The 12465-nt window shown below is 44.4% G+C and overlaps 1 protein-coding gene across 1 annotated transcript in view; it reads left to right on the top strand.

Moving 5' to 3' along the window:
- The window catches only part of rptor (regulatory associated protein of MTOR, complex 1), a 415805-nt gene that overhangs the window by 161761 nt on the left and 241579 nt on the right, over window positions 1-12465 (top strand). The window contains exon 6 of the mRNA XM_038778271.1: window positions 1525-1700. Within this exon, the coding sequence (XP_038634199.1) occupies window positions 1525-1700 (176 nt within the window). The remainder of the gene's footprint in view (window positions 1-1524; window positions 1701-12465) is intronic.

The raw sequence follows: 12465 nt of genomic DNA, 5'->3' as shown, positions 1-12465 counted from the left end.
CTTGTTAAATTTACATATGTAGATTTTGTACCATAAACAGGTGATAAATCTGTTTTGCATAATCATAACTGAGTTATGTGGTGTTATTAACTAGGTAGAATTCACAAGTTTTCTTCTAACTTTCTATATCATTTTATTTGTATGAGAGCTCCTGGTATATTGATTTACTTTTTTTATACTGTCACGTGTCTGGTGCTTTCTTTTCTGTAGCTCGCTTGCAGACAGTGCTTTAGAAGGTGAACTCTTTTGCACTTTCTCCCCCTGTCTGCATGGGTCTCACCCCCACAACCCAAAGATGTGCAACGTAGTGGATTGCCCTCGCACCTTAATTGGAAAAATAAAAAAACTTTAAAAAAGGAAGTGAGCTCTTCATTTGTTATGTACTTTGGTGCCATTGGTACAATTACTGTTATTTAAAGGCAAATTAGTTGTGTAAATGAAATCACATTTTAAGAGATGAATTCCTTGAGCCAAATCTCAAGTGCATTCTCCAAGTAGCAAGATTGCGGCTTTGGATCGCTGCCCAGGTTTACCTATTGGAAAATGCATGTGTGGCTGTTGGGGGAGAGCTGGGTCAACCTTGGCTCTAATATCCCTCCTGCTTGAGAAGCCTTTCAAGACTTTGTCCAGGTTTTCACATGAAGTGTGGGTGAATAGGTGAAGCACCTATTGTAGAACAATACCCTAGAAGCATCTTGAGTAAAAGGAGAAAAGAAAGAAAGAAATGAACTTTTTGCGGGCATACATTTTAAGCAGAAGCTCTCTTAGAATGCTAAACGAAGAACGACAATGCTTTAATATTTATCCCAAAGTTTCTGACCAGCTTACAAGCTGAGGACATTAATTCATGTGGGCATATGCCGTAGATCACGGCATGTAAGTTGACCTAATGTACAAGACATTTTTCTCAACGCCAAAAATCATGTTTTTGCAATACCCAGCGTGCAAGTCAGCCTTTTCAACTGCTACTTGTATGAGTAGGCATTCTCAATTTTGCACCCCGTAAATGGATGTTTATTGTTATAACTGGGTGCAAGGGTAATATGGGCAGTAAGGTAAAGATGCATAGGAGTTCAAGACATCCACACACAGCACACCCATGTGGTGAGGGTCAAAGCTGTGACCACTCACGACAGCCATTCACTTTTACGCTGGCCGCATCAGTCACCCCACATTTTTGGAGGGATCTTTTTGTGGGTTCGAAGGTTGCCAACATTGATATATAATCTCACTTGCTTCCTGTTGTATTACCTGAAAAGCGTGCCACTGTGTAAATGACTTGTTGTCATTGCTGTTTTAATGTTAGGTTGTTACAATGCAGAATGCATTGGTTGAAAATGAAGTTTGTAATTATTATCTTGTGATCAGTAAATTGGCATGATCCTTTGATAACTGAAAATGCCTCTCATATAAGATTTTTACTGTGCAGTTGATAAGATGAATGCAAGTTCTTACGTTGAAGCCAGTGAGTTATAATTAATTCCACGACCTGAAGAGTTTTGAATAACAGCCTTAATCTTTCAGGTTGCAGCTATCAATCCAAATCATCCGCTTGCACAGATGCCTTTGCCGCCATCGATGAAGAACTGTATCCAACTGGCTGCCTGCGAGGCCACTGAACTTCTGCCCATGAATCCAGATTTACCAGCAGACCTTTTCACTTCCTGTCTTACTACACCTATCAAAATAGCATTGCGCTGGTGAGTTTTGCTCTCCGTCTTTTCATTGAAGTGTGCACAATAGCTGGTTAATTAAGTTGTAAACAGTGAAGGGCTGGGTCACTCAAATGGGGATCTAATTATTAAGGATGCAGGTATATTGGAAAAATTAAACTAATATTTTTTGTTTTTACAAACAATGATCAAAATCCTGGAATTTTCTCCCTAACAACATTGAGTTTACCAACACCAGATGGAATTCATTGCTTCAAGAAGGCAGCACACCAACACCGTTTCGAGGACGATTAAGGATGAGCAATAAACGCTGGCCTTGTCAGCGCCACTCCCATCCTAAGAACAACATTAAAAAAAATTCTTGCCAATAAATGTTTTCTGCAGGTAAATGTTAACCTCTTCAGATTGCCTCTCTGGATCTGCAGTCTCTCCCATATTAAATTGACCGACTTAAATGGAACTCTTCTCAAACGGTTTGTAGATATTTCTGCAGCTACCACTTTATCTCTCATGCAATTACTTAAACCTATCTCAGATGTTGTCTCACAGAACAACAGTAATTTGCTACTCATACCATGCCGAATATCCAAAAATGCTTGACGTACTCGTATCCTATATGTCAGGGCAGGACACCTGAGAATCATTTATTTGCTTACAACCTTGCATCAGACTCTTTTGTGTCCTCTGTTTTTCTTGTGGTCTGTCTTTCCACGTGTCAATCTTCACCTCTACTATGCATCCCTTTGAGTTTTTTTTTCTTTATTCGTTTATGGGATGTAGACGTGGCTGGGCCAGTATTTATTGGCCATCTCTGAGGGCATATAAGAGTCAACTGCATTACTGTAGGCCTGGAGTCACATGTAGGCCAGACCAGGTAAAGATGACACATTTCTTTCCCTAAAGGACACATGGAATCAGATGGGTTTTTATGACAGTCTACCATGTTTTCATTTCATCATTAAACTTTTAATTCCAGATTTTTTTATTGAATTGAAATTGCACCATCTTCCCTGTCGGGATTCAAACCCAGGTCCCTAGAGCATTACCCTGGGTTTCAGGATTACTAGCCAGGCGACAATACCACTGCACTACTGTCTCCTCTGGGTGTTATTGAGTCGCTTTGTTCAAAAGGGGTGAATGATGTGGTGGCCAAATGATCGGTATTCAGAAGCCAATGGAATTGCAGTGTGCTGTTCTTGTTAATTTCCTATGGTGTCTTGCAGCCTCGGGAGGTAAGAAAAGTACCATCAACTTTGAGTTTGAGCAGCATTCTATTTTCCTCAGTTACTGTGTGGATCACATAGGTGGTGAGGCGATTCAAAACTAAAATAAGTGCAAACCCACTGAAGGTGCAGAGACTCCCAGAGACTCCCAAGTGCCTGGTTAGCTTTGAAGTAATTTCTTGTTTCCAATTTGTGTGCCGTTAAATGCCAAATGTTGACATTTCCTCATTTAACGCCATGGAGGAATGCATAGTGGATTTGATCCTTCAGCCTCCAGATCTTGCAGGCACAGTCATTCAAGATTTGCCCAATGAATTGTACTAATGGACGTAGGAATATACCAACAAGGAACAGGATAGGCCATTAGGCCCCTTAAGCCTTCTCCACCATTTAAAAAGATCTGATTTGCTGATGTGACAACAACCTAAAATCTGCTTACCTCTCCACCCCCGATCACCCCCTTGCTTACTAGGAAAACTCTGCTTGCACCACCTGTTCAGGAAGTGTTCCAAACACACTTTTTTTTTTTTCTTTTTAAATTTAGAGTACCCAATTCATTTTTTCCAATTAAGGGGCAATTTAGCGTGTTCAATCCACCTACCTTGCTCATCTTTGGGTTGTGGGGGGCGAAACCCACGCAAACACGGGGAGAATGTGCAAACTCCACACGGACAGTGACCCAGAGCCGGGATCGAACCTAGGACCTTGGCGCCGTGAGACTGCAGTGCTACCACTGCGCCACCGTGCTGCCCGATTCCAAACACACTTGACCCTCTGAGAGAAGACATTTAATCTCATCTCTCTTTTGGATGGGCGGCCCCTTATTTTTAAACAGTGACAGATTTCAAGAACCTGGAATATGAGAATGCTCATTTCATTCGTTCATGCGATGTGGGTGGCAGTGGCAAGGCTGGCATCTTTTCCCTAATTGCTTTTGGGAAGGCGGTGGTGAGGTACCTTCTTGGATCACCACACAGCTCTTGTAGTGTAAGAACACCCACAGCATTGTTAAGTCTAATGCCTCTCTATCATGGTTGGGTGAAACGGACTGCCTTGCTAAGCCATTTCGGAGGGCAGCTAAGAATGTGTCACTTTTGCTGTGGGTCTGGAGTCACACAACTAACAAGCGCAGCAAATTTCCTCCTCCTAAAGGACATTAATGAACCAGATTTTTTTGTCTACGATGATCCTATAGTTTTGATGGCCATAATTATTAACATGCTTTTTATTCCAAACTTATTAACTGAATATAAATTTTCCAACTGCCATGGTGGAATTTAAACTGAAATCTCCAGGCCTCAGGATTACTATTCCAGTAACATAATCACTGTGCTGATCTTCCATGTGCAGCTGCGGACATCTGAGTTGGCAAAGGGCCATTGACCTGAATTGTCAACTCTGCTTCTCTCTCCACAGATGCTGCAAATCCCACAGAATATTCCTCGAACTTTCTGCTTTGGTATTTCCAACATCTAGAGTACTTTACTCTTTTATCAGATATCGGCTTTGCTCTGGTAGGGAAGGGGGGGGCATAGCAATAAGGGGGGCTTAAATTTAAAATTGTCAGCGAGAAAGTGAAGAGAGACGTTCATAAACTTTTCATCGACTTTGCTTGGTGTTGCAACATGGAACATTTTGCCATCGGGAGTGTTTGAGGCAGGAGCCATTTCATCATCGAGGATAAAGGTGCAGAAACATTTGGAGCAAAGGAAAATGTAGAGCTGTTGGTTTAGATATGGTCAGTATGACTAATTTTGGGTTGCTGTAGGAATTTTAAAAAATTCATTTGCGGGATGTGAGCGTTGCTGGTTAGGCCAGCATTTATTGGCCATCCCTAGTTGCCCTTCAGAAGGTGGCGGCGGGTTGAGTTCTTGAACTGCTGCAGTCTTTGAGGCACCTACTGCTGTTAGAGGGGGAGTTCCAGGATGTTACCCAGCGACAGTGATGGAATGGTGATATATTTCCAAGTCAGGGTGACGAGTGACTTGGAGGGGAACCTCCAGGTGGTATGGCTCCTAGGTATCTGCTGCTCTTGTCCTAGATCAGCGTTTTTCAAACTTTTTCTCTAGGGACCCATTTTTACCAACCGGCCAACCTTCGAGACCCAACCCGACCGATCTTTACGACCCACCATCTTGCCTTACCTTGTTACTGCTGACAAAATGGAAGAATCACAATCGAGCCTAAAGCACATGATGTCAATGTTCGGGGGGGGGGGGGGGGGGGGGCTTCTCTCTGCCTCCCTTCAGGCAGGAAGATTACATCCAATTTAAAAAAAAAAAATCTTCTGCGTCTTCGATTGCGCAAATTCACAGGCAATAGCCGTAGCTTTTTTTTTACAAGTTCGGCGGGGGATGCAGAAACTGAAAATGTTGTCATCCTCTAGAAATTGGAGGTTCACCACATTTCACCTAAACATTACAATTAAAAATGTAAAAAAATAAAAGACACTTAAAAATCAATTAATTGATAAAGCTTCCAAATACGACCTGCAGGCACTTTGTTTTGTCATTTTTAAAAATCAAGATTAAAGAAGTTGACATCTCTTGGTTCAAGTTACAGCTGCGTGAAACCATCTTTGGATCACTCACCATTCTTGGAGTAAGAGACTTCCACTTCATCAGCATTAAAGTTCAGAAAGCAACCAAATCACATCATGCTCCGAACTTTGTGTAGCTGGCTTTTAACAATGCTGGCTGTGAACGGCCTTCAAAAAGGCTGCGACCAGATTTCAAAAAATGCGGCCGCTATGCGTATGTCGCCTGCTCATCGGTGTGCTTGTGCAGAATTTTGCGCATGCGCAGTGCGGCCGCATTTTTTTGTATGTTCGCAGCCATTTTCAAGGCCGCTCGCAGCCGGCATTATTAAAAGCCGGCTGTTGCGCGCGGATTTGTGTGATCGGGAGTGCTGCGACGGACGGCTCCGCAACCCCCCCGAAACCCACCTGCGGGTCGTGCCCCCGACTTCGACAATGCCCGTCCTAGATGGTAGTGGTAGTGGGTTTGGAAGGTGCCGTCTAAGGAACCTTGGTGAGTTGCTGCAGTGCAAATGCTGGTATGGACAGATATAAACGAATGACTGCCTTCCCTGCTCTAATTGTGTGCGGTCCTATGCATCACAAGTAAAAATGTTAGAATTTATTTCATTAATAAATCTGTTATAGATTAGTATTGATCAGTGGTTTGATATTATTAGAGATGCACACAATCATCAGCAGTGTTGCAAATTGTCACTTTAGCAACTCTTGAAATTCTCTTCCAACCTCCTGCCCTAATTAATTTCACATTAAACCTTTGTAGTCATCAGCTAGCTGTAGCTGGGCATGGAAACACAGCAAGCAGTTGCTTAAAATCACAATCTCACAAGAAGCCTTCGGCATTACTGGTGTAACAGTTGGAGAAACTCACATGGGATTTCTTAATTAGGAACAAATATGGAAAAAGTTTTCAAAAAATGTGTATCAGAAAACTTGTGCTTAGAAAAGGTGAAGATGGAAGAAATTCGCATTAAGGCGTTAGAGCTTAAGTTGTATGAATTTTAAAAATACTTTCATGTATTTTTTCTTGTGTTGCTCTCTCTAATCACACCCTGATATCAAGGCAGTATTTGATAGAGTGTGGCATCCAGGAGCTCGAGCAAAATTGAAGTCACTGGGAATATGGGGGAACTCGCCAGTGGTTAAGAGTTAACACAAAAGAAGATGCCCGTGCTTGTTGGAGGCCAATCAGGATATCACTACAGGAGTTACTTGGTAGTGTCCAAGGCTCAGCCAGCTTTCACCTTCCCTGGACCATAAGGTTAAAGTGGGGATGTTCACTAATGATTACAGTGTTTAATACCATTCACATCTCCTTATTCACTTATCCAAATGCAGCAAAACCTGAACAAATTGAGGCTTGGGCTGATAAGTGGCAAGTAACACCTGCACCAGAAATTCCTAGCATGACCTTCTCCAACAAAAGAGAATTTAATCATTTCCCCATGACATTCAATGGCATTAATGAAATGAAATGAAAAAAATGAAAATCGCTTATTGTCACAAGTAGTCTTCAAATGAAGTTACTGTGAAAAGCCACTAGTCGCCACATTCCGGCGCCTGTTCGGGGAGGCTGGTACGGGTACATTACCACCACTGAACTCCCCACCATTAAAGTCCTGGGGGTTGCCATGGTCAAAAATGAACTGAGCAAGGGCAACGCGGTGGCGCAGTGGTTAGCCTCACAGCGCCGAGGTCCCAGGTTCGATCCCGGCTCCGGGTCTCTGCCCATGTGGAGTTTGCACATTCTCCCCGTGTTTGCGTGGGTTTCGGCCTCCCAACCCAAAGATTGGCCACGCGAAATTGCCTCTTAATTGGAAAAAATTAATTGGTTACTCCAAATTATTTTAAAAAAAATTAACTGGAAAGCCATATAAATACTGTGGCTGCAAGAGCAGGTCAAAGACTGGGAATTCTGCGAGTAAATGTCTCCCTGACTCTCCAAAGGCCATCCACCATTGACGCAACATCCATGGTGGAATACAAGTGTGATGGAATAACATCCGCTAGCTTGGATGAGTGCAACTCCAACAACCAGCTCAAACCATCCAAGCTAAAGCAACCTGTTTGATTGGCACCCCATTCACTAACTTAAACATTCACTCCATGCAGCACGGACAGCAGCAGCAGTGTGTACTAAATACAAGATACATCACAGCAACTAACCGCGCCTCCTTTGACAGCCGCTTTCAAACCAGTGACCTCTCCCAGCTAGAAGGATAAGGACGGCAGGCGCATGGGGAAATCCATGTTCTTCTTCAAACCACGCACCATCCTGATTCTGCTGGTTCAAAACTTTGGAACTCCCAACCTAAACTAAACAGACTGCAGTGATTCAAGAAGACTGCAGTGATTCACCACCACATTCCCAAGGGCAAGTGGGAATGAGCAGCAAATGCCTACCTAGCCTATTACGCGCCTACCCCATGAAAGAATTTTTAAAAATATTGAGGTTGAATCGAGTCACTTCTGTACTGTCATTAGCTCACTTAATTGCTAAGTGACCTTTTGCGTTCTAACGTTTGGAGCACAAATTGGACTTTGTAGCTATAGCTATAAGCTGAAATTCAAGTTTCATTGTAAGTGAGAGGCAAACAGGAGGAGCAGAATACCAATATAGAAAATGTCAGTTGATAACAGAATATTAACTATATGTTCGCTTGGCTTCACTAATTTAAAAAAATATATTTTAAAATCTTTTTTCCAATAATGGGGCAATATAGCGGGACAATCCACCTATCCTGCACATCTTTGGGTTCTGGGGGTGAGACCAATCTGGCACAGGGAGAATGTGCAGACTCCACATGGGCAGTGACCCCGGGGCCGGGATTGAACCCGGCTCCTCGGCACCTTGAGGCAGCAGAGCTAACCACTATGTCACCGGGCTACCCTCTTGGCTTTAATAATAAGACACTATTCTGGACTAAGTTTAATAATGCAAGTCAAGCTGCACTAGCATTCATAACTTGGATGTGAGGTTTCATCCGCTCACTGAATCTCCAGCTTCCATTTCAGTGGACTGAGAAGAGCTGCTGAACCATATTTCCACCGACTAATCTCATGACCAATGCCGGCAGTGGCGGTGAATATTGTGGGAGGAAGTGCAGCTATTCGGCTACAGTCTACCTCTCTCATGAGTTTTGAAATGGCCTGTATTTCAAACCATAGCATGGCGGCTAGTCATCCACCGTGTGGTCTGCCAGCTCCCTGAACAAAGGAATACAGCAACAATTATACCTTGCAGTTTCAGTTACAATTAATTTGCATTCACCAATCAAAATTGTACATTTAGAAGTTAATCGATATGCAAACACAACTAATATTTTAAGTATCTCCTAATTACGATAGCCGACGGTTAGCAAGGTATGTACACAGCTAAACTATTAATAAACATATGTTTAGAGTTCTTGAGTGTCTGGCCCCTAAGGAGTGAGTTATTGCCCCCATTTGGACGCATTTACAGTCCTGAGCTGTTGTCTGGACAGCAGTGATACGAGTTGCAGCTTTCCCGTGTGCTATCAACGAGGCCCCTTGTTCACTGTTATTGCAGCTGTGAGACGGCTCTAGCGGCCTCGCAGGAATTTAGCTGCAGTCAATGATTTTTAACCACTTCAGGAACTGATGAAGAGGATCAAAACATAAGGCTAGATCTTTGAAAATGATTCAGATAAAATGTCCCTTCAGTTAGATAGATTCTTGATTAACAAGGGAGTCAATAGTTTGAGGGTTGGCAGGAAAGTAAAGCTGAGCTCACAATCCGATCAGCCATCTTCCTATCAAATGGAAGAGCTGTCTGTAGGGACCAAATGGCCTACTGTTCATTCGTATGATCGTCAAAATGTTATTTCTCTCCCCACCAGCCATACGCAATCCATACTTCAACCTCAGTTCAAGAGCACTAAGCACACAGTAAAACAAATTTAAAGTGACGTCTAATAAGTAGTCATTAAAAAAAGATATAGAATTTATGATGTGAAATGTGACAGAATTGCTGATTCATCGTGGTGTCCGTCAAACCAAAAGTTTGTACTTTTCTTAGTTAACATTTGTGGATGAAATATTTCATAACACTGTCACTCTAAATCATCGTAGTGGGAGGTTGCAATTCTTGCATCATGCCACCAGAGGATTTTCTGTTGCGCAAAATAGAATTCATTATCGGATGATAAATTGTGCTTTCCAGTGCTGCTTAATCTTGTGTTCCTCCTCTGTAGTGCCTGTCCACTCATTGAATGATCTAGTTTCAGATCATTGTTTTTACCCAAACTGATCTGAACCCTTGAAGATCCATTCAGCTTCAACTCACTGCTGCATGGGGCTTGCTGTATTTAAAATCAAGAATGTAATTTAAGGCCGACAGACTTGCACTTGTATCTCACTGTGAGCGTTAAAATTCCAGGACCGCTTTAATTTCACACGGAAATGTTTGGGGTATTATGACCAGGAACACAAGGAACAGTCCTGATCTTCAAATAACTAGGCCTTTGGCAGTGCTGTGGAATTTGCCAGGTTTTGGAAATAGGCTGGACTCTGAAGAAGAGGAGTCTAGCATGTTCTGGAAATGCATCCATTCAAAATAGTTCCATAATACAAGGTGAAGTATGAGTTCAAAATAAATATATTCAAAGATGTGCATTAACCTGGAAAGTCCATGGTTGCACTTGAATTCCTTGAAGTTGCTAAATTTTGAAATAACTTTTTGTTAGTAGTAGGTAGGATCTTGCTGCCCATAGGTTAGTTGCCACATTTCCCATTGTGATAACAGTAGCTGCACTTGGTGTTTAACTGGGGACATCTTGAGTTGTCCTGAAAAAGGCACTACATAATGTCACACAGCACGCTGATATTTGATAGAGCATCCCAACTTGGAACACTGGATCGTGGGGGAATATCGTTTTATTTTGTTTTAATGTGAGGAGACGAGAGAAACCCCAGTGGGAATAAACAACCCAGTCTAAAGACTGTTTATTAAAGTAAAGACAAATACACACAAACATGACTATTCTCGTGCAATTAAGATGTACGAATTACTAAACACCAGGCCCCTTGTTCTAAAAGGTATCTACAATACCTGAATTCTGCGAGACTTCCCCGTTTTCCCCAAACAACATCCACATTAAATAACCAGCTTATATTTACCACACAATACAGGGATGATACTCAAGTCTGGGAAGTGTCTTTCCTGGTCCAGCGAAGATATTGAAAACAGCCGTGGCTCTAAGAGCTTGAGGCTTGTTGCATGTAAACTTGATCTCTAGGCTGCTCGCTGAAAAATCTAGCATTCAGGCTTGGTGGCTGCATCTTCAACCACACGCTTGGCAGGTGTTTCTGCGAGGTGGGATCGGTCCTTGGACTCTAGATTGCTGGCATTCCTTTCTCAGGCTCCTTTTCCTGGCCTCCTTTTGCCGTCGGGTACCCTCGATGAATTGTGACCCTTCAATCAGGAAGTTCCTCCAAGTAGGTCTCTTCTGAGCAAAGGTCTCCCAGTTGGCTTGTCCGTTTTCTTGAGACTGCTAGATGTTAACTGCCCCCCTGGCTTCTCAGGGTCTGGTCAACCATACCTTTGTTCCTCTTTTTTTTAATAAATGTTTTTATTGGGTTTTTGAACAAGGTATAATTACTGTTATGTACACAGAATAAGAAACATATATACATACTTAGAGGAGAAGGGCACACCTAAACATAAAAAAAATACAATAAAATATGAAATAGAATAACTGGTGGAGTATTGTGCACCAGCTCGACAGCGGCTGCTCTGTACATCTGGCAAAATTATCCACACCACGTAAGTAGGCGACTGCCTGCAGGGTGGTTGGGGGGGGGGGGGGGGGGGGCAAACACACATTTGGGTGCCGGGGAGAAAATCACAGTGTGCGATATTTGGCTGTGCTGTGTGTTGCTGTCACCCGCCCCTCCCGGACGGGTCACGCTGCCGTCCCACGCTCGCCCCCGCTTCTGCCGCTCCTCCCGTCCTCCATCTCTAGTTTCCTCGTTCCCCGCTCCTGGAGATGTCATGCACGTTCTGGCATCCCGTGCCCTCCCTCCGGCTCCCGCTTCCCTGCTCTCCCGTCGGCCCTGCTCTCCCGTCGGCCCTGCTCTCCCGTCGGCCCTGCTCTCCCGTCGGCCCTGCTCTCCCGCCGGCCCTGCTCTCCCATCGGCCCTGCTCTCCCGCCGGCCCTGCTCTCCCGCCGGCCCTGCTCTCCCGTCCCTCTCCCTCAATGGTTCGCCTCCCTCTCCCCAGGTTTAGCTCTCCCCCCCCCCCCCCCCCGGTGTTTCGCCCCTCCCTCCTCGGGTCTAGCCGGTCCCCCCCTTTCCTCCTCTCCCAGTCCATCTCTCCCCTCCATGCCCCGGCGACCTTCTCCCGACCATTTTCCCCTGATTCTTGGCCACCCGGTTATTCTTCCTCTTGTTCGTTGGCCACAAACAGGTCCCGGAACAGTTGCGTGAATGGCTCCCACGTTCTGTGGAAGCCGTCGTCTGACCCTTGGATGGCAGATTTGATTTTCTCCATTTGGAGAGATTCCGAGAGGTCGGACAGCCAGTCTGCAGCTCTGGGTGGTGCTGCTGACCGCCAGCCAAACAGGATTCTACGGCGGGCGATCAGGGAGGCAAAAGCAAGGGCGTCCATCCTCCTCCCCAGGAATAGATCTGGCTGGTCCGAGACCCTGAAGACCGCCACTTTCGGGCATGGTTCCACCCTCATCCCCACCACTTTGGACATGGCCTCGAAGAAGGCTGTCCAGTACTCCACAAGTCTGGGGCAAGACCAGAACATGTGGACGTGGTTGGCCGGGCCTCTTTGGCACCGTTCACATCTGTCCTCCACGTCCGGGAAGAACCTACTCATACGGTTTCTTGTTAAGTGGGCTCTATGTACCACTTTTAGTTGCGTCAGGCTGAGCCTTGCGCACGTCCTTTGTTCCTCTTTGATTATGCCTTCTGCGTTTTTGGCTGTCTGCCCCTATCAGCTTGACTATGCATAACGTATGTAGACCCCATGGATCTTCCCAACCGTCTATCAGCTGTTTCTCCT

Source organism: Scyliorhinus canicula, chromosome 18, assembly GCF_902713615.1.
Source record: "Scyliorhinus canicula chromosome 18, sScyCan1.1, whole genome shotgun sequence".
Taxonomy (NCBI): Eukaryota; Metazoa; Chordata; class Chondrichthyes; order Carcharhiniformes; family Scyliorhinidae; genus Scyliorhinus; species Scyliorhinus canicula.
This window is presented reverse-complemented; position numbering and strand designations above follow the sequence as displayed.